General features: G+C 45.0%; 2 protein-coding genes across 2 annotated transcripts in view; both read right to left on the reverse strand.

Moving 5' to 3' along the window:
- Positions 1-402: 402 nt before the first annotated feature.
- ACCSL (1-aminocyclopropane-1-carboxylate synthase homolog (inactive) like) lies at positions 403-13,021 on the reverse strand. The gene is made up of 12 exons (XM_064288259.1): positions 10,772-13,021; positions 10,300-10,369; positions 9,983-10,052; positions 8,885-8,982; positions 8,552-8,629; positions 8,107-8,207; positions 5,573-5,662; positions 4,797-4,842; positions 4,556-4,697; positions 3,101-3,243; positions 2,863-3,016; positions 403-1,600 (listed from the first exon to the last, which is right to left on the reverse strand). Exons 1-12 carry the CDS (start codon positions 10,885-10,887, stop codon positions 1,470-1,472), a joined length of 1,239 nt encoding a protein of 412 aa, XP_064144329.1. The 5' UTR covers positions 10,888-13,021; the 3' UTR covers positions 403-1,469.
- Positions 13,022-13,543: 522 nt separating this feature from the next.
- Positions 13,544-27,369, reverse strand: part of ALKBH3 (alkB homolog 3, alpha-ketoglutarate dependent dioxygenase) — a 185,756-nt gene continuing 171,930 nt past the window's right edge. The window contains exon 9 of the mRNA XM_064288258.1: positions 13,544-13,639. Coding sequence (XP_064144328.1) covers positions 13,559-13,639 — 81 coding nt within the window. The 3' untranslated portion in view covers positions 13,544-13,558. The remainder of the gene's footprint in view (positions 13,640-27,369) is intronic.

The raw sequence follows: 27,369 nt of genomic DNA on the forward strand, positions 1-27,369 counted from the left end.
GCGACTCCCCAGTCCCGCCCCCAGCCCACCCGCCCCCTGGGCCAGGAGGAGGAGCCGGAGAAGCGGAAGGGACCCAGAGGCCGAGACCTCCCGAAGGGGCGGGTCGCCTGCTCCCACCTCCGCGCTCCGTAGCCTGATCGCCCCCGGCCTTCCAGGCCGGGGGTCCCGGGATGCCTGGCACGTGAGTCTCCCCGTTTTCCGGAGTCGGTTGGAGCCAAGGAAGCTTTTCTGCAAACTGCCTGGGTGCGGCCCATGGAAAAGCTTTACCAGATTAAGGAGAGAGCACCCTTAAAGTATCGTTCCTCTATGAAAGCTTTTCATCAGGGTTTGTGATTTCCCCTCTTTTTATTCAAGAAAATAGTTTTTGAATGTCTGCCATGGACTCTACATATTCTAGGACCTCAGCAATGAAGTAGAAAACCCAGGTCCGGGGGCCCACGTGCAAAGCTAAGTATCTCTGAGGCGCCTTCAGCAGAAAAAGTCGTCTTTCCCTATGTCGGGAAATATTCAGGATCCCTCAATATGGGTATGGCTGAGAAGATGTGGTCTTTTGACCGTTCCACTTTTTGTCTTTGCTTTATCTTTGTTGGGAGCCCTGGTGCTGTAGTGGTTAAGAAGCTTGGCTACTAACGAAAAGGTCAGCAGTTTGCACCCACCAGTTGCTCTTTGGAAACTGTATGGGGCAGTCCTACTCTGCTATTTTTACTGCAAAAGTGGGTTCCAGCCACCTGCTGCAAAGCCAATACTGAGACAGGAAGAGGTAAGTAGTAAGAAGGCTTTATTGAATACCAGTATTCAAGAGATCAAACCCAGTGCCATCAAGTCGATTCTGACTCATAGACCCAGTGCTGTCAAGTTGATCCCGACTCATAGCGACCCTATACCCGAACCTGTCTTAGAAGAAGTACAGCCGAATGCTCCTTAGAAGCAAGGATGGCGAGACTGTGTCTTACATACTTTGGACATGTTGTCAGGAGGGATCAGTCCCTGGAGAAGGACATCATGCTTGGCAGAATACAGGGTCAGCGGAAAAGAGGAAGACCCTCAACAAGGTGGACTGACACGGTGGCTGCAAAAATGAGCTCAAGCATAACAACGAGTGTAAGGATGGCTCAGGACCAGGCAGTGTTTCGTTCTGTTGTGCATAGGGTCGCTATGAGTTGGAACTGACTCAATGGCACCTAACAACAACAACATGGAATTTATTAGACATTGAATTAAAAAAAAAAAATCTAAATAAGGATCCAGGGGACTCCTTTATCCCACTCCAGGTGTCCCCTAGGCCTTCCCAACCTCAGTAAAAACATCCATTTTGCCCCGCACACAATGGTTAGCAAAGACTAAAAAGATGCAAAGCTTCCAAAAGTGACAGATGTTTGACTCCGTTCAAAGAGGTCAGTGACTGGGCCAGATGAGACCATTTCTGGAGCAGCCCACTGTTTGCCCAGTCACAGTAGCAGTTCCATGTCTCAGCCCTCTGGACCAGCCGAGCATGTGGCTGGATGGGAGGCAGACAGCCTACTCCTGTGCATATCCTCTGGGAGCCCTGCTACCAACTCCTTCTTCTGTTCTTGTAGCGCTTCACAGAACCAATGCATGGCTAGAGGGTCCAAATGGAGACAGAGAGAAATACTTAGTAGATTGGCAGATGGGCTCCAGACATACCCAGGTCTTGGCAGTGATTCTACCTCTGCTGAACTTTAGCCCTCCCTTCTTTGGGATGGATTTTAAGTCCACCTGCCGCATCCCCAATGGTACTGTCACAGCAGCCTGCCAGACACCTCAAGTCTCACACCAAATCCTGTACCCTGGCTTGTAGCCTTGGCCTCACCAAGTGTTCAATGCCTCTAGTGTCTTTTCAAAAGGAGCCCTGGTGGTGCAGTGATTAAGCATCCAGCTGCTAACTAAAGGGCTGGTAGTTCGAATCCACCAGCAGCTCTGTGGGAGAAAAGAGGTGGCAGTCTGCTCCCATAAAGATTTACAGCCCTGGAAAGCCTATGGGGAGTTCTACTCTGTCCTATAGGGTCACTATGAGTTGGAATTGACTCGATGACAATGTTGTCTCTTCACTCAATCTGTTCTCCACACTAGCCAGTAAGATATTGCTACAGCACCAAAGTCCGCCTTGTCTCATTCATTGCTGCATCCCCAGCAGGTAGAATAGCGCCTAGCATGAAGTATGAGGTGATACATACTTATTAAAATGGATGTGATGGTCTCTGAAATCTTCAGAGGAGTATCTGAACTCCATAGCATAATATACAAAAGGAACTTCTATCATCTCCTCATTCATTCTCCCTACTAGACTGCACATCTACAAGGGCATAGTACCATTTCTTAGTGGATAGTCTCAATGCCTTGCTCAATGTCAGGCACAGAACAGATACCCGAAGGTATAATGAATGAGCAGGTGTGTATCTCAAGCACCTATCAGTTCCTGTTTACAAAGCGATCTAATTAAAGAGATGAAGATGGAAAGAGGTAGAATAGAAGGACAAGATATGGGCTGCTAAAAGAAAAAGAAGGAAGATTCAGTAGGGGCAGATTAACCAGTAAGCATGGTAAAAAAAAAAAAACCCAGTGCTGTCGAATCAACTCCGACTCATGGCAAACCTTAAGGACAGAGTAAGACTGCCCCATAGAGTTTCCAAGGAGTGCCTGGCGGATTTGAACTGCCCACCCTTTGGTTAGCAGCTGTAGCACTTAAGCATGGTAGTACTGGCTTAATTGTGTTTACTTACAAATCTATCATGAAAAATTTCACATGGGTTTCACCACATCTTATCATTCTGGGATTGGGTTATGGAGAAGTTGGTGGGGCATCTTTGAAGGAGCCAGGATTGGAAGGTCAACATCACTCACCCAGTTTCATCCGGCGGGGCTTATCTGCAAAGACAAGGCGGAACCAGCCTGGCTCCTTACACATGTAGGACTTGCCACAGGACAATACCACCTTGTTATCCAGGAAGCGGTGGTGGAGGACTAGCTCGTTCTCAAATGTACATGGGTCCAGGTACTAGGGAGGGCAGAGGACAGACCTTAGCCCAAGGTCCATTTGCAATTCTGCCCCAGAATGCCAGTTCTCATTCAGAGACCTCACCTTTTTCAGGTTGATCCAGATATAGAGGCCAGAGCCGTGATTGAGAAAGGGGATCTTCAAGGCCTTCAGTTTGTCTGCGATATACTTGTGAGCCTCCTGGAGCCGGGAGTGATTAGTGGGCAGGTACATTTTATCAATCCAATCTGTATGAATGGAGGAAGAGAGCCATCATAGTTCTTGTGTCAGAGATCTACCAAAAGGTTCCTTACCAAATGCTCCCTACCTGGTCTTCATGCCAACTCTTCTATCCAAGACTATCATATTTGAATTGATGGCATCCCTTTTTTTTTTTTTATCAACATACCTATGTGTTTTTGGTATCCATACCAACACATTCACCTCTCATCTATGGCTTAGGTACAGACATTGGGTTTCTCGATAGTTTTTAATAGAAATTCTCTGTTTGCATTTACACCCCTGAGGCAAGGAAGAGGTAGAATGGAGGAGTATCTCCTAAAAGGGGTTGATGCTTCTGGTATCAACTGGGGAAGTAGCAGGTCCCCATATCTCCTGCCTTTGAGCCTCACACTATGGCCTTTGAGGAACCTAGACAGGCTCAATTGTCCTTGGTGTTAGAACCATCTGGAGTTTGATGCCTAAACTGTACCCTCAAGATTATCTACATCTTTTGGATGGGGCTCATGCATCAGTATTTAAGCTCCCCAGGTAATTCCCATGTGCTGCCAAGGTTGAGAACCAATGTTCTAGGTGCTGGGAAGCTGATTTCTTCCAAATATCAAAGGGTCTGGTGCCATGTAGGAAAGCATCAAATTAAATTTCTCCTATCTACCTCCTTCCCCACTCAAACCTGAAAGTAAACCGTTTAAGCGATCTTATTTTATTACATTAGTTTGTTTCATTATACCCTAGCTTTTTATGTAAGCCCTCCAACCTGGTATCTGCTCTATTACAGAGAATTAAAGAAAAGGGGTCTTATCTACATTTGGACCACAGCATTCAAGGGGGAAGTTCCCTCTAAGTCCAGCATTCACTTGAGATCCAGGGAGGAATGTGAATCCAAGTGCCATAAATCTAGCCACATCAACTCCCCCAGATGGCAGCTCCCCTTGGAAGATGAGGTTAAGCCGTATTAGAGGGTACAGGGAGTTTCTTTGTAATCTCTTCCTTAGAGAAGAGACATTTACATAGACTGATATCTCAACTTCCCACCTTCAGATCTTACAGTGCAATTGACTATCCCCTTTCCAGGCAGACTTTGAGCTACAAGACATCCAGAAGTTCAAGCCTACGCTGTGTTTTAGACCAGCACTTGCATCTTCCCACTGCACTATCTGAGCCGCATCCTACCCTCCTTCATACTTCATGTCCTGTAAGGCTAAGCCCGAGACAGTGAACAGGATCTTGGTGTATTGAGGGGATAACAGAAGCAGACCCAGGAATTCCGTGCGGCCAAGGGGTCCAGCCAAGATGCTGGCCTGGGATGGAGCTCAGTACCTCTGTCCTGGAGCAGCCGACACAGCTTATGCTGGGTGGTGCCAGAGATGCCATGGAGGCAGCCAAAGGAGCTCACAGCAGCAGCTACTTCCTTGCTGTGGGTGTATAAAGTACCAAAGCGGAAGCCAGAGATGCCAAAATCCTAGATGAAGAGTAGTAGGGGAGTGAACACCTGGTTTGTCTACCTTTTATTCCTGGCTCTCTTTCCTCCCCCACCCAAGGATTGACAGCTAGGGCTCACCTTACTGGTACCCCAGATCACATGGGTCCTGTTGGGATCAGGCAAACTGGAGAAGAGATAGTACAATCAAGGTTATGGAGAAATAGTTGAAGGATAAAGACTTGACATATATGAAGGGAATGGAGAAAGAGGACTTGAGGTCACTCCCAGACAGGTAGGCCAACAGGGCCCAACACTGCCCTAGTTAAGCCAGAAAGTCAACACAAGGTGTCTCTGGGGAACTAGATGGAACAGCTCCCAAGTGACCACTGAATGAAGTCTAGGACCCTCAGCCTGGCTCATGGCCCTTCTACAGCTGGTCCCAAACCACCTTCTTGGCATTTGGCTAGTCATATATGGCCACGCACCATTCCTAGAATGTCCTCGCCTATTTCTTACAGACTCACCTTTAATGCAGCTATTCCTTCTAGCAGTCATGCACTTCCCTTGATTTTCTTGCTGGAATCCTATCCAAGGGCCAAATACTACCCTTAGGAAAGTTCTGTCCTGTGCTGTATTTACCAAGAACTTCCTACCCTGGCCTTCCATAGGGCTTTATCTTGACTTTTGACAGCACACTTTCTACCCTGCTTTCAAGTTATCTTGTATACAACATGACTTTTAGACTATAAGACACTTGAGAGGAAAAATTATGCTTTGTTCATTTTCACATGCTGCTTGCTACTTAACTCAGTACCTAACACATAGCCAATGAAGTTTTTGGCAGGTAAACAACACACCATACAAAACAGGAACCTCATGATTTTCATTCCCAACTCCAGCTGAGGCCAACTCACCTTTCCATTCTCAGGACACTGTGGAACGTGATGGATTTATCAAATACAGACAGCATGTAAATCTCGTCTAGAATCACATGTAGCTTATGCCTGCAGTCGGAGCAAAAGAAGGAAAACAATATGGTTCTCTCTCTAATCATAATTTACTTTCTTTTATGGTCTTTTTTAGGTATGGATCAGATATTCCTACCACCCCAGCAGCCCATCCAACCGTTGTAATGTACACAGTAAGGTATAGAGGCATAACTAGGGTATGGCAGGTTTGGCAGGTATTGCACTGGCCCTGGGTGCATGGCGCCATTAAGAAGTTTCTATTAACCCAGTACAGCCAGCAGCTATCTATGGAAAATGGTGGCTATGGCAAGCACTGAAATTGCGCCCTGAAAAACACCTGACACCCCTCTTTTAGATAACTTTACCATAATAGCTCGAAAATACAAGTTCATTAATCTTTTAATTAACACATTACTGTGCTAGAGAAAGGACATCAGGCTGTACCGGCTTAATAGAAACTACTCAGTGGCACCATGTGCCCAGGGCTGGTAAGGTAGAAGGGGCTTAAATAGTAGAAGGGACCCTTAGACCTAGCTTGTGGGTACCGGGAAGGATAGGACCCAAGTAAGACACATGAAAACATCTAATCTAACCCTTCAGATACCAATCAGAGAGCAATGGGAAGGGGCTGGGTGTCTTAGAGAGTTGTGGTCCGATAGAGTCAGGAGCCCCCACCTGGGGTATTAACCGAGTGATAGCACTGGGCTATGTGCTTATGTGTATCATCTCATTTATTCTCCCCAGCAACCCTCTGGAGCAGTGCTGTCATCTCCGCTTCACAAATGAAGAAACTGAGGCCCTGAGATGTAAAATTAATTCCCTTAATTAGCAGGTGCTGGAGCTGGCATTTGAACTCAGTTCTGTAGAATTCCAGCCCACCATCTCCAGCATTCTTTTCCCTGCCCCCATGCTTGGCCATAAATTGGCCTGGCTTAGTTATGGAGTTTGAATAAGTCTGTCTTTTCTAGAAAATGAGAGATTATCTGCCTTAACTAATAGGGCTATGTTAACACCTTCTTAGGAATGGGACACGAATATTCTATGTTGTTGTTGTATGCTGTCAAGTGATTGTGACTTATAGCGACCTTGATGTGACAAGAGGAGAACTTCCCCATAGTGTTTCCTAGGCTATAATCTTTACAGGAGCAGGTCTTTTCTCCCACCGAGCTGGTGGATGGGTTCAAACTGCCAACCTTTTGGTTAGCAGTTGAGCTGCTTAACCATCACACCACCAGGGCTCCTTGAAAGTTCTATAGAACACGCTTTCACCCTGTGAGGTCTGAGTCTGCCTTCCTCAGCACCTTAGGCCGACTAGTTTAGGAAATGAATGCTGGGAGAAAGTACTTATGCTACAACAAGTGGAATAGCAACAAAACCATATTATGGTAGTTTCGTATATATCTGTACATGGGCAAAGCCTAGAAAGGAAATGTCAAAGAATGTTTGGTTGAAGTGGTAAGCATGTGGGTGCATTTTCCTTCATTTTGATTTCAATTAGTTGCATAGAACTTTGTAAAGTGTGGTATGTAGTAATTAGGCTCTAGGTTCTGACTTTTTATTATACTTTAGATGAAGGTTTAACAAAGCAAATTAGTTTCTCATTAAACAATTAATACAATATTGTTTTGTGACATTGGTTGCCAACCCCACGACATATCAACACTCTCCCTTCTCGACCTTACGTTTCCTGTTACCGGCTTTCCTGTCCCCTCCTACATTCTCATTTTTGCACCTGAGCTGGTGTGCCCACTTAGTCTCATTTTGTTTTATGGGCCTGTCTAGATTTGGCTAAGGGTGAACTAGGCACTGACTTCTTGACTATGTGTGATAGAAGCCATTTCTAGGGACTTCATCTAGTCACAAGGGTTTCATTTAACTTGGATCCGCAGTCAGCGTCCATGGAAGCAGCAGTCAAGAAATCAGCCAATATATTGCACTGGGCAAATCTGCTGCAAAAGACCTCTTTTTAAAGTGTTAAGGACTAAGGTGCACCTGACCTGAGCCATGGTATTTTCAATCACTTCATATGCATGTGAAAGCTGGATAATAAGGAAGACCGAAGAAGAATTGATGCCTTTAAATTATGGTATTGGCAAAGAATATTGAATATACCACGGACTACCAGAAGAACGAACAAATCTGTCTTGGAAAAGTATAGCCAGAATGCTCCTTACAAGCAAGAATGGTGAGATTTGTCTCACATACTTTGGATATGTTACCAGGAGGGACCAGTCCCTGGAGAAGGACATTATGCTTGGCAAACTAGAGTGCCAACAAAAATGAGGAAGACCCTCAACAAGACGGATTGACACAGTGGCTGTAAGAATGGGTTCAAACATAATAATGATTGTTAGGATGGCACAGGACTGGGCAGTGTTTCGTTCTGTTGCGCACAGGGTCACGATGAGTCGGAACCAACTGGACAGCACCTAACCAACAACAACAACATCATCTAGTCACAAGGGGTGGAACCCACATACCTCTTGGCAAATTCCAGGTATTCCATCAGTGAATCTCGGGAGTAGACGTCACCCAGGGGATTCTGAGGGTTGATTAGCACGAGGCCTCTGACCTTTTTCCTCTAAAAAGAACCCAAACATAACTGAGTGAACAGAAATCTTTTACATCTATCACAAATTCAGCCAAGGGTCCTTTACAAGTCAGGACACCCAATATAGGACATTAAATTAAGGCCTAGGGAAGGATCTTGAAGCAGGAGCTGCAGAGGGGAAGCAGAAGAAGCTCTGGGAACTGGTATTGACAGGGGACAGGGATCCTAGGGGAAACTCCCCTGGGATCATTCCCTGTCTCTTCTTAATAGAGACAGCCCACAAGGTCTGAATGAGCAAGTTGTACCAGAGTCTCTGTACTCAACCCCTTTCAGAGCCCTCAGTGGCTATCTTGAAAACACAGTTCCCTCCTTACCTTAAGCCTAGCTTCATGCAGGCCTTGTTCCAATTTGTCCACAGTGAGCTGGAAAGGTCGGGTGTTCTCACCAGTGAGCTGGAAAACAGTGCCTGAGAATTGTCCACCTGAAAAGCTTCTGAGCCCTTGATTCCTCATTCCCTTAAATCCGGAACAATCCTCTGCCTTCATACCCAGGTTGCTAGTCCAATGACATGCCTTCATGCTGATTTCTCCACTCTTCCCCACCATCACTCATATGGTAAGATTGCAAAACCCCCTACGTATTCCCACTGCCCCTAGAAAAGTCCCTTGCCTAGATAGGCTGAGCAGGGGAAGGGGCCCCATTCTGACCTCACTGTCCAGGTGGATGAAAAACAGCTCAATTTTTGTATACAGACGGGAGGTCAAGGCGAGACCACTATAGAAGGGGGTGGGGATCAGAAAGACCTCTGAAAGCACAAGACAATAAAGTTTTCAGTCCACAGTCTGTCAGTCAGGATGTGTCAGCACTTCCCCACTGCCATCCCCTACTGCCTCCCCACCCCCGACTAGCAGCAAAGCTACCAACATAAAAGGTCAGTTTGGCAATTCTTCTAACCTGGAGATTAGTGCTCTTGGGCTCAGAACCTATAAAGTTTATTCATTCTTATAAACAGTACTTGGGGAGAGGGGAATCAAGTCTCCTCTTTGGGAGTACACTAGAGAAGGAAAAACGGGAAGAATATCACTCTGAATGGCTCAGAATCAGGACATGAATCAAGCCAGGCCTGCTAGCAAGTAGAGCACTGGTTGCTTGGAGAGTCTTGTCAGCTGTGGGCCAAACCCTAGGAGCCAAGGTCCATGCACAGGGAGGGTTCTTCTCTCTCTCTTTTTCACATGGCTCAGGTTCTTTGTACCTGTTGATCTCATATGTTTTCTTCCTATTCATCTGGCCTTATTGTTGAGCTACCCAATGACCCATACCTTTGAGTGAAACAAGCCATCTTGGTCACTTCCTTCCATGCAGCCAGAGCTCATTAAGATCAGAAACTCTTGTCTGGGCATTGATTAGAGTAAGGTTGAACAGATCTCACAGCCTTATTTGTTCCAGGAAAAACAGTATTTTTTTTCCATAGAAAGTAGGAAATCCATACAATCTAAGCCAATTTGCCAGGGCTGTCAGTATCGGAGAGCAAATGTCAACCTAGCATAATGGGTTGATTTCCACTCTCATTCCTGGGGCATACTACCTTGAGGATTATCATATGTCCCCCCTCTATATTAAATAGGGATCCAAACTCCTTACTCCCACAGAAATAATAAGAAGATATACTGGTTAGTATAGGAGAAATTCCAGCACTTTGGGGGAACATCCTTGATCAAGATGGTCTTTTTCCTCAAAGCCCAGTGCCCATGTGCTTCTGCCTATAGCCTGGTGTTTCACTGAGAGTGAAAGCAGAGCCCATTGACTTACCCCTGCATCACACAGAACCATGGCCAGTGCACAGAAGACAGAGCAGCAGCCATTTAGAACAACCACCTGAAAGACACACAAAAGGCAGAAATGAAGTCAAAATGCAGGACCCACGTAAAAAAGGGGGCTGCCACCCTGTTTCCTCCAGTGGGGGACAGGGAGAAGGATCCTCCTCAGTTGGGACCCATTGACCTTCACTCTGCCCAAGCCGAGACTCTTCACTGGTTCTCCCTTTCCCACTGGAAAACTCAGAAGATCCCCTTAAAATACACCCCTGCACCAGAGTGACAGCAAGGCCAGAAAACAGACTTACATTTTCTGGATCAAGGGGAGCAGGTGCCTTGCAGTAGTAGGTCAGGAACCGGGCCACTTCTTCCCATAGGCTGTTGACAGACCCAGAAAGACCCTGTGGTTTCCAGGCCTGGTGACCCTTCCTCATTCAGAGTCTAACCTTTAGTCCTTTTCAAAGGGTAGAGTGCCTAGACTAGAAAGAATCTTTGCTACCTAGTTTAGACTCTTTTTACAAGGCTACCAACTAAGGCTATCAATTCCCCAGGTCACACAAACAGTAAGCATGTAAGGTGGGGTAAGAAGTAAGGCCTTTTGAATTATAAGACAGTGCTATTCCTACTATGCCAGGCTGCTTCCTGATCTTTTGGTCTAGGTATTTCCTAGAGTTACCCAAAGAAATAGGGGGGCAACCAACCAAGACTGGTGTCTTGAATCTTTCCCTGGATGAAGAGAGGTACCTGTGGACCAGGTAGATGGATCTGAAGGTTACTTACAATGGTTGCCCTCTCCAATCAGGGTATTGCAGCAGGGCATCCTCAGTGCAGTTCATGTCACTCCGACTCAGCTGTTGGCAAAGAGATTTAAGGGCAACCCAACTGGGGAAGGCCATGAGGCCTCATCCTACTCCTAGTATGCACATGATGTTTGCCCTGCACATACGTGACTTCCTAGAAGGGGAATTGGTATGCAGGCTGTACGTTCCTTAGCGAATGGAGGCTTCCACCTTCTCATCATAGGTTACGCAGATAACTCACCAGGCAGTGTTTAATTTTACAACCTTCTCAATCTTTACACTTGGACCAGAGGTTCCCTGGGCTGCCTACCCACCATATACTTATCCAGAGAATACCTCTGGATACAGTCAGCAAGGCCAGGAAGTTAGATGTGCTGTTCTAGAAACTATTCAAACTCCTAAGCCCCACTCTTGTATCTACCACACGCTCAGGAACATTCTAGAGGGACTGGGCCTGGGGGAGTCCCTGCAAAACCCAGAACACGGCTTATCCTTTTAGTCATCAGGTCAATGCAGAGCTTATTCTCACTGGTACTAAGGTTAATGAAGCCCTGGAGATGGGAGGAATATGAGATCAGTCTTCTTGTTGTGTTCTATATGGACCCTTTAAAATTGCCAATAAACTAATATCCATCTTGGATTAGTCCAGCTGGATCTCTCACTGCCCCACAAAGCAGTTTCATCTATGTTTCACAACCTTAAGTGGTAGGAAATTTTCCATAAACCCAACATCTTACAGCTTGCAAATTTCTCCCGTTAGAGCCAGTAGGTAATTGGTAACAGTAGCTATTTGTATACCAGCTTCTAGACACTGAGTTCTATTATGTGCCAGAGAGTAGATTAATTGCTTCATGTGAGTTGCTTTGGCTCTCATAACTCCTGAGAAGAAGGCTGTATTACAGTCCCTGCTTTAAAGATGGTGAAGCTCAGGAAGTGTGAGTAACCCACTAGCCGTGTGACCAGGGGTATATTATCCAACAGGCAAGGCAAGCAGGGTGCTTACCAGATCATCTGTAGTTCACCATTTCACATTTTTTCACATCAAAGAGTCTTCTTCTAGGTATGGCATTTTCCTACAGAATCAAAGCCTCTTTTCAAATTTACGATTTCCCAGTGAAAAACATGTGAAATCGTTTACTACAGATTAGTAAATAAGCACAAGTAAGCCCATGCTTACCTTGGGTCATCCGCCTCTGCGTGTGATTTCAGGTGACTGATAGAAGTCCACCTGCCTGACCCCAGAGCCTGGACCCTTAACCACCACAGGCCCCACCTCGTACCCATCTCTGCTATTCCTCTTTCTATGGAAGAGCCCTTTAAGTCATTGGAGGAGGTATAGTCCCTCAGAGCCCAGTGGAGATACCTGACTCATCCCCCAGAAAAGCAGATGGCCTTCAACCACATATCACTCATACAGGTCAGAGGGGGTGGTGTGGCTAGTGCGACCCGCCCAGAGTCCTTCACCCTCTTCTGGCTGCAGAGCTGCTATGAATGTCCTTTGGTAAAAAGCCTTTCATTGACTTCTTATCACCCTTAGAATGATATCCTAACACTGCACCATGACCTACCCTGCCCACCTTTCACCACAGTGCTCATTGTCCCTACTCTAGCCACATGACCCCCCTTTCCCAATCACTCCAAGCCATTCCCACCTTAAACTTTTATGCACGGTGTTCCTCCCTCCTGGATGACCCTCCCCCATTATGGTCGGCTGATTCAGCCTTAAAGGCAAACAGACATTTCCAGATCACCTGAAGTGGGTATCCCTTAATGCTCTTGGTGACACTGAGGTCTGCTTCCCCAGTAGCTGACTACATCTATCACTGGGCTAAGCTCCTGGAGGGCAGGTTCACTCACCATGATGAACCAGTGCCTGACTTCTAGTGGTTAAAAGCTGGGATTTAGGGAAAGCATCCCTGAATCAGACCCCAGATCAACAACTTTCTTGGGCACATCCCCTTATTTTTGTGCCCCTTCTCTTTTTTATGGAGCCCTGGTGGCACAGTGGTTAAGACCTTGTCTGTTAACCAAAAGGCCAGCAGTTCAAATCCACTAGCTGTTTCTTGGAAACCCTATGGGGCAGTTCTACTCTGTCCTATAGGGTTGCTATGATTCGGAATCAGCTCGATAGCAATGGGTTTGGTTTGATCCCTTATCTATAAGACACCAATACCTGCCTCATGGGCTATGAAGATTAAATGAGAGTACACAGTACTCAGCACAGAGATGCTCAGTAAATGTAAGTGATTAGTCCCTTCATACTTGTTCCCCTAGTCTCACCAAGGTATTGTTGTTTTCATGGTATTTGTCTCCTTGGTAGGCATTGTAGTATTGTAAACTGGAGCGGAATAAGTCAGAGATATTTTCCCCATGATTGGAGAGATCATGGATGACAAATGCAGTTTTGGACTCGCTCAACAGTGGAAACAGCTGGTCAGGCTGCCTGGGTGACTGGGCTCCCTGCCCACCTCCAGCATTACCCCTAGTGTCCATGGAATATGGAGGCAATTGGAGCCCCAGGCCACTCCAGGACCTAGACTGTAGGATGTCAGCCAGCTGACTCATTAAATGGACCAGGAGGGCTTCCTGCCCCCGAATGGCCTGATTGTAGCTCTGCTCCAGGTTCAGCCTCTGCTCCTCCAGCACCAGGTCCTGCTCCTGTAGCTGGTCATCAGCTGCAGGAAGCACTCCTCCATGGTCTGCTGTAACTGCAGCACCATCTCTAACAGCTGGCGGTAGAAGCTCTGGGCTCTGAGGCCTCGGCCCCTCATCTGTCCACGGGGCATGAGGAGGATGTCTGTCTGGCAACTCTGGGTGTTTGTATAGGCCTCAGTAGGCTGGCTGGTACCTGCAGAGAAGGAAAGAGACCATGCACTTGGGGCAAAGGACATTCTTCCTGACCTTCAAGATCCAAGGTTCCTGGCCTGACCTCAGGCTGATCGCTGGCTCCTTCAACCTCTACGCCTTGGCTATGGGCCTAGATTGGTTCAGGAAGAGTTACCTACTCATTCGAGGACAATGCTTAAGTGATCCTAAGCCCAGACATTGGAACAATGTACTTAGATGGCATGAAAATGTGCTCTAAGGAAGAGCCTTAGGGCCCACTTTGAGAAAAAGTAGAGGAAACTGAACAGATAAGGCTGAGGGTTCCCCACCCTGTACTTCATCCAGAGCAGATCCTGCTGTATAGGGTCCGAAGAAGGGGGTTCTGCTGCTTTAAAAATTGTTTCAATTACTTGTTAGGACAGAGGTCAGCAAACTACTACCCAAAGGCCAAATCCAGGCTGCCATATGTTTTTGCAAATAAAGTTTTTTTGGAACACAGCCATATCCATTCATTTTTGTATTGTCTCCAGCTGTTTTCACACTATAATAGCAAAGTTGAGTAGTTGTGACAGAGATCATATGGCCCACAAATTCTAAAACATTTGCTATCCTGCTTTTTACAGAAAATGTTTGCCATCCCCTCTTCTAGAACATTGGCATTTCTTCCCTATCTTTCTCAAGTTGGCCATACCAGATATCCAAAGCCTGACGTTTAGATACCTTAGTCCCTCCATCCTCCTATCTCACAGCTTCCTATAAATGCCATCAGCCTGCTCACTGTTATAGCTGCCTCATCACTGGTAACTGTGGGCTAGATAGATGGTCCTCCAACCTTAATGTGTATCAGCATCAATTGGAGGGCTTATTAGAACACAGGTGGTTGGCCCCGCCCCCAGGGTTTGATTCAGTTGGTCTAGATTGGGGCCTGAACTGCAAGTTCTTCTAAGTTCCCAGGTGATGCTGACGTCACTGGTTCAGAGATTATACCTGGAGAAACTATTCAGATTGTGCTTCCTTCTGAAAAGAAGTCAAAGCACTAGGTAAAACCAAGAAATACCTTCTTAAAGACCTCAAAGAAATGACAACACATTGCACCATATACATGTAAAAATTGTTGAACTGACAAATGTTTTGTTATACATATTTTTTCCACAATGAAAAAAAAGTTGACAATTAAAAAATCAGAAAGCAAGAATTCATAAGAAAACTTGAAGTTAATAGCTGTCTCTAATCCTTTATAAGACAATCCTTATATCCCTAGATACCAAGACCCTTTTTTTAAAAAATCTAGATTTATGCCCTTCCACCAAAGGCTAGTATTCTGAGTAGTTTTTCTTCCCCTAAGTAACCTCATACATAAAATCTTGTTACTTCTTTTACAGGTTTGTGGCACCAGTATCTAAAGTACGGAACACCCTAGCAGACCTCTCTAAATCATGCCCAGTCTGTATGATGGTTCAGGTTGTGTATCAACTTTGCTGGGCCACGAGTCTCAGAGTTTTGGAAGTTGTATAATGTTGTGATCACTTCCCTGTTGAGATCTGATATATGATCACCCCCATGATGGGGAGTACTGTGATCACCCCCATGATGGGATCTGCTATGAGTAGCTAACCAGTTGAAGGGGAATTTCCTTGGGCATGTGGCCTGCATCGAGTGTGCACAGTTGTTCAGGCAGGGCTTGGGGGCTTTTGTTCTTTCTGGATCCTACAGCTGACTCCTGTTCATCCGACCTCAGGTTCTTGGGACTTCAGCTCACCTGCTGTCTTGCCTGCCAATCTTGGAATTCATCAATCTTCACAGCCTGTGAACAACAGCCCTGCTCTTCAGCCTGCCGATCTTGGTTTCCCCAGCCCCTGTGGCTACGTGAATCAGGAGAAGCCTCTTTCCTGATCCACGGACTCAGGACATTACAGCCTCTACAACTGCCTGAGCCATTTCCTTGATATAAATTTCTCTATATATATACATCTATACACTTCACTGGTTTTGCTTCTCTAGAGAACCCAGCATAAGACAGTCTGCTTGTGATGTTCCCCATAGCAGCCTCTACTTCTCTTTCACAACACTTCATATTGTTCTGTTTAGTATTTGCCCAGGTCAATGTTCACCACAATATCCTCAGCACAGTGCCTGGCCCATAGGTAACTAATGTGAGTGAGTAAGAGAGGCACAACCATAAGAATGTTGCCAAGTTGTACGAAGTATTGACTTAGGATGCCAAATTTTCATCAACAGTGACACAAAGAACTTCAGTTACCAGTGTTAGGAACACAAAGTTCAGAAAGAAATTGAACAAATACGAGCCCTTATACCTGGCCTAACCATTTTTTCCATAAGCAAAAGCCTAGCTCTACACAACAGAGAACCCCTGAGGGAGCAGGAGATCAGTGGGATGCAGACCCCAAATTCACACAAAAAGACCATACTTAATGGTCTGACTGAGACTAGAGGAATCCCGGTGGTCATGGTCCCCAAACCTTCTGTTGGCCCAGGACAGGAACCATTCCCGAAGACAACTCATCAGACATGAAACGGACTGGACAGTGGGTAGGAGAGAGATGCTGATGAAGAGTGAGCTAATTATATCAGGTGGACACTTGAGACTGTGTTGGCATCTCCTGTCTGGAGGGGGGATGGGAGGATAGAGAGAGTTGGAAGCTGGCAAAATTGTGACGAAAGAAGAGACTGGAAGGGCTGACTCATTAGTGGGAGAGCAAGTGGGAACACGGAGTAAGGTGTATATAAACTTATATGTGACAGTCTGACTTGATTTGTAAATGTTCACTTGAAGCTCAATAAAACTTAAAAAAAAAAAAAAAAAAAGCCTAGCTCTAGCACAAAGTCCGTTCCCTAGAAGTTAAGACATTCATTTCAATAAGGCTTTTGATCCTGGAGGAAGGCAGTTCACACACTGTCTGTCCAGGTACTGTCCAGGGAGTCAATTCAGGGGTCAGGTGGGCTTCTTTTGGTTTTTGCCTCCCAAAATGCAGTACCCATCATCCTGGTTGCTCCTGAAGAATGCTTCTGGGAGGGCCAAGATGGTGGTGGTAACCTCCCTATGATGGGCAAGAAGCTATTATTACCAGGGGGCTTTTGCTTTCTCCCAGGTCTGGGCTCTCGTATACTGAATGTATTTGCCCTGCATTACCTTAATAGCAAAATCAAAGACATGCCAGCTCTATAGTGCCAGCCAGACCATCCCGTAGTCCCAGAATTTAAGCTGTTACTCCAATTCAGAGTGACTTAGGGGCTTTCTTGGTCTTCTTGTCCTGCAAGTCCTTGCTGTTGCCATAATCACACTAGTCTCCTCCACCCATCCAGCCCTCAGCCCAGGGACTCCAGGTACACAGAAAACAGAGATTAGGTTAGAATAGGAGAGCTGGGAGGGCACTGTGACCCAGCAGACCATTGGAAAATGGAGGCTAAAGGAGTTAGAAGAACCTCTCCAAGCAGATTTATGGAACAGAATATGGGAGCCAAGGTAAGTAACTGAAAGAAATGTGCTTTCCTGGTAAAGTGTGTTTTCTGATAATAAAGTAAATATGAGGCAAGGCCAGGAGGAAGTCTAGAGGTTGGATCTCAACTGAGACCTATCTTTTCTGTGGGGAAAGTCTATTGGAAACAACACTATCCCACAAAGGAATAATGCCCCTAAACCTCAGCCCTAAGTTGTCTAGTATTTAGCATCCAACCCTCTTCTCGGGTCTTCCTGGCTATATTCTTGGTTTCAATATTTCTCAGCCTCTAACTTACCTCCCCAGCCACACTCAGGACCAGCCTAGCTGGTTCTGACAGACCCCTGCACAGCGTGAGAGACAGACCTTAATCAGAAGCTGGGGATGGAAAATCAACATGGAAAGGGAACTAGGAAAAAGATAGCCTCCTGTTCACATTTGGGATGCCTGCCATGGCTGTACTGCTTATACCAGGTTACAGGATACTTTTAATGTCATTAAATTCACCCTACAAGACCTTCTAGCTCTGCCTTCCCCTTCTGGCCTTTCCTCCCCTTGCCATACGCCTGCTTCTTCTGTGCTCACTCTAACCTAATTCAAATTCTCCATTCTCAATATGGTAAACGTGCATAGGAATTGTAGGGTTTTCTTTATGTACATGGTAGGGGAAGGGATGTTTGGAGTTATAGATCCCTAAATACAAAGTAAAAAATTGAAAGCTTAGATAGAAGTTGCCTTGAGACGTCTAGGTTTATTCCAAAATTGTTACTCCGTGGCTGTAGGATGTTGAAAGAATTACTCTCCCTATCTAGGCATCAGTTTCCCCATATGTAAGATACAAAAATACTTACTTCAATTAGAAGTGAAAGACTGAGCTCAATGAAAACAAGTAGCTTCTAGGATTCCATAGTAGGGTCAGGATTTAAACCTAGGACCTCCCACTTGAACCCAGAACCCCTAGGGGGAAGAGCGAACCAGCAGAAGAACAGTCCTTGCATGGACTGAAGTCTGGCTTCATGTCACATAATGGCCCAGAAAATCTCAAGGTCTGAAGCTGGATTAAGATGTGTATGTGTTGGTAACCCCAAGTCCCTGGCAGAAGTAAACAAATACTCTCTGGAGGCAGTTCTTAGACTTAGGTTTTTTTTTTTTTTAAATCATTTTTTCAAATAGAGAGTATACCACACAAAGTCTAGGCACATGAAGAAACAGTTTGACAAAAACCAGCATAGACAAAAGAAGACCAACAGAGCTTCAGCTGTTGGAATTAGATTGTAAAATGATTGTTTTTCTCTTCAAGGAGATAAAACCCAAGCTTGAAAATTGGAAGTTATTAAAATAATTTTTAAAGAAAACAAGACATTTTAGAAGTTAAAATACAATGACCAAAATCTAAGACTCAATGGAAGGGTTTAACACCAGAGTAGACACAGCTAGAGAAAATTAATGAACTGGAAGAAGAAGCTGAAAAACTTTCTAAACTGAGGTATGAAGACAAGACACAGAAGATATGAGACATGTGTATACACACACACACACACACACACACACACACACACATTCTCTCTCTCTTTCTCTCATCTGGAGTCCCCAAAAAAGAGAAAAATGGAGCAGAAGAAATTTGAATGTCTTACCAGTGCTCAATAATTCTCAGACACCAAAGTAAGGATTCAAGAAGTACAAAAAATAAAAATTAGGATAAAGAAAGAAATCCACACCTGTATATACCATGGTGAAGTTAAAAAAAAAAAAATTCTTAAAAGCAGCCATCAAAAAGAGTTACCTTTAAAGTAATAGACCAAAAGCTGACTTCAGCAACAGTGGAAACCAGAAGAGAGAGAAATGTTATTTTCGATGCACTGAAAGAAAATAAATCCCAACCCAGAATCCTTTATATACCACAGGATCAACATTTAAATAAAAAAAAAAGTGTTTTTTTTTTTTAACATTTAAATAAAAAAAAAAATTTTATTTTTTATTTTTTATTTAAATAGGCGTTATCAATTCCTCCCCATAGAGAGGCTGGATTTACTGCAGAGGACAACACTAATCAGAGCAAGTAGGCTGGCTTTTAAAAACTGAGGCCAGCTGAGCAAAATAAATAAAACAAAGTACATACTGTATACTTCTACCTATAAAATAAGGACATTTAATCTGTAGTGATAAAATCAGGACAGTAGTTGCCTGTGGTAGGAGGTGGGGAAGCGTTCGCAAAGCAGTACAAGGAAACTTTCTCAGGAGATGAAATGTCCTATATATATCTTGATAGGGGAACTGGTTATATGGCTATTGCCATTTGTCAAAGCTAAAACTGTGCACTTAAGGTGTGTAAATTGTATTTAAATAGGTTTTTAAAAAGTAGCTAATATAAGGCTCTGGAAGGATATAAATAGCTAAATAAATTTATTTCCAGTGCTAGCTGAAGGACAGAGATGGGGGCAGGTCCCACATTTACAGAAGGATATTTGGATAATTATTTACAGTAGAAGAGATGAAAAGCCAGTTCTATAAAAAAAGATAGACCACAAACTAGTTTAATCAAGATAAATAAGAATGCAGATACAGAGAAACAAGATGACTGAACACTTCTGAATAATTCTATATAAACACTTAAAACTGGATGAAATACGTGATTTAGAGAAAACATAATTCTTTAGTCCTAACCCCAAAAGGGAGCCCTGGTGGTGCTGTGGTTAAGAGCTACAGCAGCTAACCAAAATGTCTGCAGTTAGAATCCACCAGCTGCTGCTTGGACACACTGTGGGGCAGTTCTGCTCTGTCCTATAGGGTGGTTATGGGTCAGAATTGACTCAATGGCAATGGGTTTGGTTTTTTGGAACCCCAAAAGAGAAATCCAGACAAATCAGTTTCAATATAAGAAATAACATTGTCAGAAAGCTAACTCTATAAAAAAAAAAAGCACCTAACCCAGAAGGTCTCACAAGGGAATCCAACCAAACTTTTAAAAGAACACATTAAAAAAAAAAACAAAACCTGTCGCCATTGAGTCGATTCCAACTCATAGTGACCCTACAGGACAGAATAGAACTGCCGCATAGAGTTTCCAAGGAGCACCTGGTGGATTCCAGTTGCCGACCTCTTGGTTAACAGCCGTAGCACTTAACTACTACACCACCAGGGTTATAATGTCCAGTGGTGCTTACAGTTCTGGAAAAAAAGAAAATCAACATTTTATAATCAAATATAACATTATATCAAAATTGACTTGACAGTAACGGTTTTGTTTTTGTTTTTTATATGAAAAGCTATGGACCAGTCTATGATTAGAACATGAACGCATAAAAGCCGGACAGCATTTGGTAAACAATCCAAAAGCATAATAAAATAATATATGGCTCAGTAGGGCTGCTCTAAGAATGCAAGAATGGTTTTATACTAAATGATTTACATTAACTTTTCATTAATATATCCCAGAAGAAAAAATATCACTTTGTTTTACCTATAGATGCTAAAAAGACATTTGACAAAATTAGACACCCATTCTTAATTTAGACAAAAGAGTAGAGCATCCCTCAACCAAAATAACAGGTCTCCTATTCAATGGGGAAACTCTAAAGAGATTCTCATGAAGACAAGGTTGCCATTGTCACTAGATATGTAACATGGTACCAGAGATCTCAGCCACTGACATTAGGCAAGGAAAGAAATTAGAAGCATTAGAAATAGGAAGTTAGTGACACAAACTGAGGTAGAAAAACTAAACAGACCTATAACAAGAGATCGAAGAAGCAATTAAAAAAAAAAAAAAAAAACCAACAACAAAAAAAAGCCCCAGTCTAGACGGCTTCACTGGAGAATTCTACCAAACTTTCAGAGAAGAGCTAAACACCAATTCTACTCAAGCATTTCAGAACACAGAAAAGGAAGGATTACTCTAGAACTCATTCTATGAAGCCAGCATAATTCTGATATCAAAGCCAGGCAAAGACATCACAAAGAACAAGTCTACAGACCAGTGAATGTCCCCCATGAACAGAGATGCAAAAATTCTCAACAAAATTCTAGCCAATAAAATTCAATGACATATCAAAAAAATCATGACCAAGTGAGATTCATGCCAAGTATGCAGGGACGGTACAACATTAGATAACCAATCTACCGCATAAATAAGACAAAAGAACCACATGATCTTATCGACCAACGCAGAAAAGGCATTTGACAAAGTCCAACACCCATTCCTGATAAAAACTCTCAGCAAAATAGGAATAGAAGGGAAATTCCTCAACATAATAAAAGGCATTTATACAAAGCCAACAGTCTACATCATTCAAAATGCAGAGAGATTGAAAGCTTTGGGAGGGTTACATACACATTGGAGTTGTGGTTCACAACTCCAGGTATTGGAATCATCTGGAGAGTAGCAAGACACCCAGGTGCATTTGCCTGGGCCTGTGCAGTTTTATCAGGATCAACCAGATAATTCTAATACTTGCCAAAGTTTGAGAACTACTGGAGGGAATCTCAATTAAAGCCCAAACATGCTGACGTTTCCCTGTTTCTGGGGAAGCCACAATTTGAGACCAGACTGACGTGGTTTGAGAGCCTTAGGACAGGCAAGACGATTTGACAAGGACCACTGGACTTATAGGAGCCCTGGTGGCACAATTGTCAGTTGCTTCATGGGAGAAAAGACCTGGAGACTTCCTTCTGTAGAGATTACGGCCTAGAAAACCCTATAGAGCAGCTCTACACTGTCCTATAGGGTCACTATTAGTTGGAATGGACTCGCTGGCAAACAACAACACCTGGACTGATAGCCAGGAGGCCTGGGTCTCCATTCTCCCAGCCCACGCTGGCTGTGTGTCCTTGACAAGTTTACCTAGCCTTTGTGGTTTTTAGCTTCTCCCAGTTGAAGGGGGAGGTAAAGACATCTACCTCACAGGGGGTGATGTGAGGATGAAATGGGATGATACATGCTTGTAGGGTAATGCTATTCAGCTTTATGCATCCCCTCCTAATGGAGTCAGCTTTGCTCTTCCCCAAAGCATGCTGGGATGAACTTCGGATAGACTTGGGCTAAGGTACAAGGCCAGGAGTGACGTGACTGGGCTGGTGGCCAAGGCCAAAGAACACCTTAGCAACAAGAAGAAAAACATCTGGCCTGGACATGAAGTCCCGGGGAATGCTGGCTGCCCAAGGACTTGGGAGAAAAAGAGTGAGCTTTGGTCCCAGCTGGAACAGTATATAACATTGTGTCCCTTGCTAGGTGGATGCAGAGTGCTAAACTGGTCCAGCTGTCACCCTGGGTCACAGTCCTGTAAGTAGGCTTCCAAATAAACCATATGTCATGATCACTGGTTCTGGAGTCTTTCTTTGGTCTCCTGGAGATGTGGCCAACCTTGGGTTCAGGTGCCGCTGGGTTGTTATACAACATGCTAAAGTGATGCCGATAACTGTGGGTTTCTCAATTTTGCCCTGAGCAGCTATCGTCACTCTTCCCTGAGGGTCAACAAACAGAAGACAGGCCAAAAGCAGCCTGTGATCTGGCCTACCCCACCTTGCAACTGTTCTCAGACTTCTGTTGAGTGCCTGTTTAAAAACAGGTGTGTGGGCACCATCCTTAGGGACCAAGGCTCAGTAGGTCTGTAGTGGGGCCCAGGTATCCACATTTTAAAACAAGCATGCTGGGTGATTCTGGACTACAGGGAAAGCATTAGGTTGTGGGCAGGCATTTTACCTCAGAGGGTGGTGGTTGTCGCGTGCCACGCAATCGATGCTGACTCACAGTGACCCTACTGGACAGAGTAGAACTTCCCCATAGGGTTTTCTGGGCAGTAATCTTTACTGTTTGAACCCATCAGCCACTTGGCAGGAGAAATGTGGCAGTCAGCTTCTGTAAAGATTACAGCCTTGGAAATCCTTTGGGGCAGTGCTACTCTGACCTACAGGGTCGCTATGAGTCAGAATCGACTTGACAGCAATAGGTAATCTTTACGGAAGCAGATCACCAGGTCTTTCTCCTTGGGAGCCACTGGGTAGGTTCGAACCACTAACCTTTTGGTAAGCAGCCTAGCACTCAACAATTTGTGACCTAACACATAGCAACAAGTCCCTCATCCTGGCCTGCACTGACAGCCAATCTCTCCTGTCATTTATGTTTTCATTTCCCATTAATTAAAACAAAGTGAAACAAAACAATTCGCTGGGTACTTATTATGTATCAAAATAAAGGAAAATGTCCTGAATTCAAGGAGCCCCAGCATAAACTTTCCAATGGAAAAGTCTGATCATATCCTTCCTTTGCTCAAGATCCTTCAGTGGCTCCCCTTCATCTTACAGGACTAGAAAACTCAACTCTTTAGGGACATGATATCAACAAATGTGCAAAGGCTGGCTTAAAACAAAGGAGAAGGCTGGAGAGGGGAATTACTAACTACTGATTGAATGCTCCTCCTAACCAGTTGTCATCGAGTCAGTTGCGACTTGTGGTGGCCCTGCGTGTGTCAGAGTAGAACTGTGCCCCATAGGGTTTTCAACGGCTGATGTTTTGTTAAGTAAATTGCCAGGCCTTTCTTCCAAGACATTCTGGGTGGACTCAAACCCCCAACCTTTCAGTTAGCAGTCAAGTGTCTTAACTATTTGTACCATGCAGGGACGTTGAATATTCTTCCTATATGCAGGAAGCAGAGGAGGCTAAGCAGCAGTGGGGAGAAGGATGGAGGGTGGAAAAAAATATATCTCTGGTTACCGGGTGCTCTGTCTCCTGCTGGGAGCTTCCGTAAGCTGCTTTCCTGTACTCCCTGTCCACTGATCTCCAGTGTGGGAGAGATGAAGCCAAGCAGCATGGAGCCCGCAGTTCTTGGCTGGCCAAGTGACCACAGCCAGCTATGAAGAGTGCGAGGCCAAGCGAGGGGAGAAGGATGGGGAGTGGGAAAACTTACATTGCTGGTTACTGGGTGTTCCGTCTTCTGCTGGGAGCTCCGTGAAGCTACTTTTCCATACTCCCTGTCTACTGATTTTCAAGATCACAGGTCCAAGATGGTGAATCCATGCTGCGTTAGCTGACAGGGGACCTCCACATGTATCTCTCACTGATCTCTTTTCTCTGTCAGTTTCTTATTCCATTTGGTGCTTGGCTGAGTTCTCTACCTCTGCATTTGACGCTTAGGGTTCAAGGATTGACGTTTGTCTCCGTTTTACTTAGTTTTTCAGGTCTTTGCTGTGGAGGGATGGCATGGTGCTTCCGTTTATAGTGCCATGTTGGCCAAAAGCCCCCAAGCAAAATGTTTTTAACAGCTGATTTTTTGCTATCCAGCCACCAATTTGCAACCTCTGAATCCCAACTCTTTAATATAGCATATAACACCTTTAGAATAATCTATCACAGCCTACCTAATCTTATTCTTTGCACACCTCTCCCCTTTCACTATACCCTCTGTCTTAGGCTGGAAAGACAGCCTAAGAAGAAAACCAGTGAAGAGAAGGAAAACCAGTAAAGTGTGTAAGTATCTACATAAAAAACCCAAAATCTCTCTATATAAGTATCTATACAGAGAGATTTATATCAAGGAAATGGCTCACATGGTTGTAGAGGTTAGAATCCTGGGTAGGCTGGAAGCTTCTCCTGATTCATGTGGCTGCAAGGGCTGGCAAACCCAAGATCAGCAGAACTCTTGGTCACAGGCAAGATGACCAAACAAATCCCAAGATCATCAGGTAGGACCACAGGTAAGCTGCTAGCTCAAGTCCCAAGAACCAGAGGCCAGATGAGCAGGAGCCACCTGCAGGATCCAGCTCAACCAAAAGCCCATGAGCCTTACCAGAATGTCCACTTATATTTGAAGCAGGCCACATGCCCAAGGAAACTCTGGTTCAACTGACTGGCTAATCACAGCAGATCCCATCATGGAGGTGATCACATTATATCAAATCTCATCATGGATCACATCATCATATGACTGCCAAACTACATCATAACTACCAAACCACTGAGAATCATGGCCAAGCCAAGGCGACACACAAACCTAATGATCACCCTCCAACCAAACTCACTGCTGTCCAGTCAATTCCAACTCATAGTGACCCTATAGCACAGAGTAGAACTGCCCCACAGGGTTTCCAAGGTTGTAATCTTTATAGAAGTGGACTACCACATCTTTCTCCTGAAGAGCAGCTAGTGGGTTTAAACTGCTGACCTTCTGGTTGGCAGCCGAGTGCTTAACCACTGCCCTACCACGGCTCCTCCCAGATCCTCCAGCAACCTCAAAACCTCCTGTAACTCTCCTAGCACACCATGCTGTCATTCCTCCAGCTATTTGCACACGCTGTTCCCTCTGCTGGCAAAGCCCTTTCATAGCTTTACCCGCTCCGCAAACTCCTGCTTACCCTCAAGTCTAAGCTCATACATCACCTCTTCTGAGGAGCCTTCCTCCCCTGACTCCTCAGGAAGATTTAAGGACTCTTGTCCTACGTGTCTGTGCACTGTGTCCACGCTCCCAGTACAATGTATGTCAGGCCCGCAGTGCTTCAGGGTCTTAGCTCTAGCTTGGGTCCAATGCCTGGACTGCTCTTCCCCAGACACTTGGCTCAGTATCCCCAGATACTGAGCTTGGCTCACTCCTTCACCTCCTTCAAGTCTTTGCTCAAATCTCACTTTCTCCCTGAGGTCTACTATGAACACCCATTTAATTCTCTAGTGTACCATTTCATTTTTTTACAGCACTTTTCTCCCTCCGGAAACCCTGGTGGCATAGTGGTTAAGTGCTACGGGTGCTAACCAAAGAGGTCAGCAGTTCGAATCTGCCAGGCGCTCCTTGGAAACTCTATGGGGCAGTTCTACTCTGTCCTATAGGGTCACTATGAGTTGGAATTGACTCGACAGCACTGGGTTTGGTTTTTTTTTTTTTTTCCCTCTAACTTACCATATAATTTTATCTACTTATTATGTGTATTATTTACTTTCAGTTACTCCTCCACCCCAGTGTAAACTCCATGAAAAGAGGGGTCTTGAGTTGTTTTGCTCACTGATGTTTCAAGATGCATAGAGTGGTGCCTGGCCCTTGTTGTGTACTGTTGGCTCATAACAACCCTATAGGACAGGGTAGAACTGCCCCATAGGGTTTCCAAGGCTATGATCTTTACGGGAGCAGAATGCCAGGTCTTTCCTCCTGTAGAGCCTCTGGTGGGTTTAACCACCGACCTTTCACTTAGCAGCTGAGCTCTTAACTATTGTGCCATTGGGGCTGCTTTCCCGGACCTGAGAGGAGCTTACCAATGTTTGTGAGTGATTGAATGAATGAATACCGTAATGCATTTATCCACGGGTTTGGGAACCCTTTGGATCATGGGCTTCTCAGGTGCTGCCATAGCTCCAAGGCACAGAGTAGCTCTTGCTTAACATTGGCTGAATATTCATCCGTAACTGAACAAATGAGTGAATGAAGACAGGTATAAAGGAATCGATCAACTGGAGGCACCTGGTGAATGTTGACAGTGGAATGAAGATTTGCCCAAGGAAAAACCTCATTTTCCACAACCTCCCGCGTTTTCCACAACCGGATGAAGCCGGGAACCTCTCTCCTAACTAACCGTAGGCCCCTTTCCAGCCACAGCGGCTATTACATGGATTTGCCTAGAGGGGGCACTAAACCCTTAGCTTCCTTCCTGAAGCTGTAAACTCAGGGCAGCCAAGTCTGCTGAGAAGCAGGGAGTGACAGGAATGAAGGAAAGGCCTAGCAAAAGCCCGGTCACCTTTCTTCACTTGATCTTAGCCAAAAGGCCAAGAATCGATTGCAGTCACCCTTCTTAAAGCTATCCCATCCTCTTCGTGGGTGACTGCGGGAAAGGCTTAGACACAGTGACTAGGAGACTCCAGTATGCTGGGCTCCAAACTAGGGGCAGCAACTGTAGTCCTGTTCTGACTCACTGCAACCCCTGGTGGCTCGTAGGGTCTCTGTTTTACAGATACCCCAGTGCCGTCAAGTCGATTCCGACTCATAGCGACCCTGTAGGTCAGAGTAGAGCTGCCCCATAGAGTTTCCAAGGAGAGCCCGGCGGATTCAAACTGCCAACCCTTTGGTTAGCAGCTGTAGTACTTAACCACTACGCCACCAGATAGAACTTCTTATTACCCCAGGCTCAGAACGGTTGAGTGCCTTGGCCAAGGTCACACAGTTAGAAAGCATCAGTGATAGGCTTAGAACTCAGGTCTGGCTAATGATGTTGCTGTCCTCCCTCAGCCCTTCTTTTGGGCACCTCTGCATCAGAGTAAAGCAAGATTCTAAGCTCAGCATCTGGCTTGTCTGATCTCGAAGGCCTTTAGATTCTCTCTCAT

This window comes from Loxodonta africana, chromosome 7 (genome assembly GCF_030014295.1).
Source record: "Loxodonta africana isolate mLoxAfr1 chromosome 7, mLoxAfr1.hap2, whole genome shotgun sequence".
Taxonomy (NCBI): domain Eukaryota; kingdom Metazoa; phylum Chordata; class Mammalia; order Proboscidea; family Elephantidae; genus Loxodonta; species Loxodonta africana.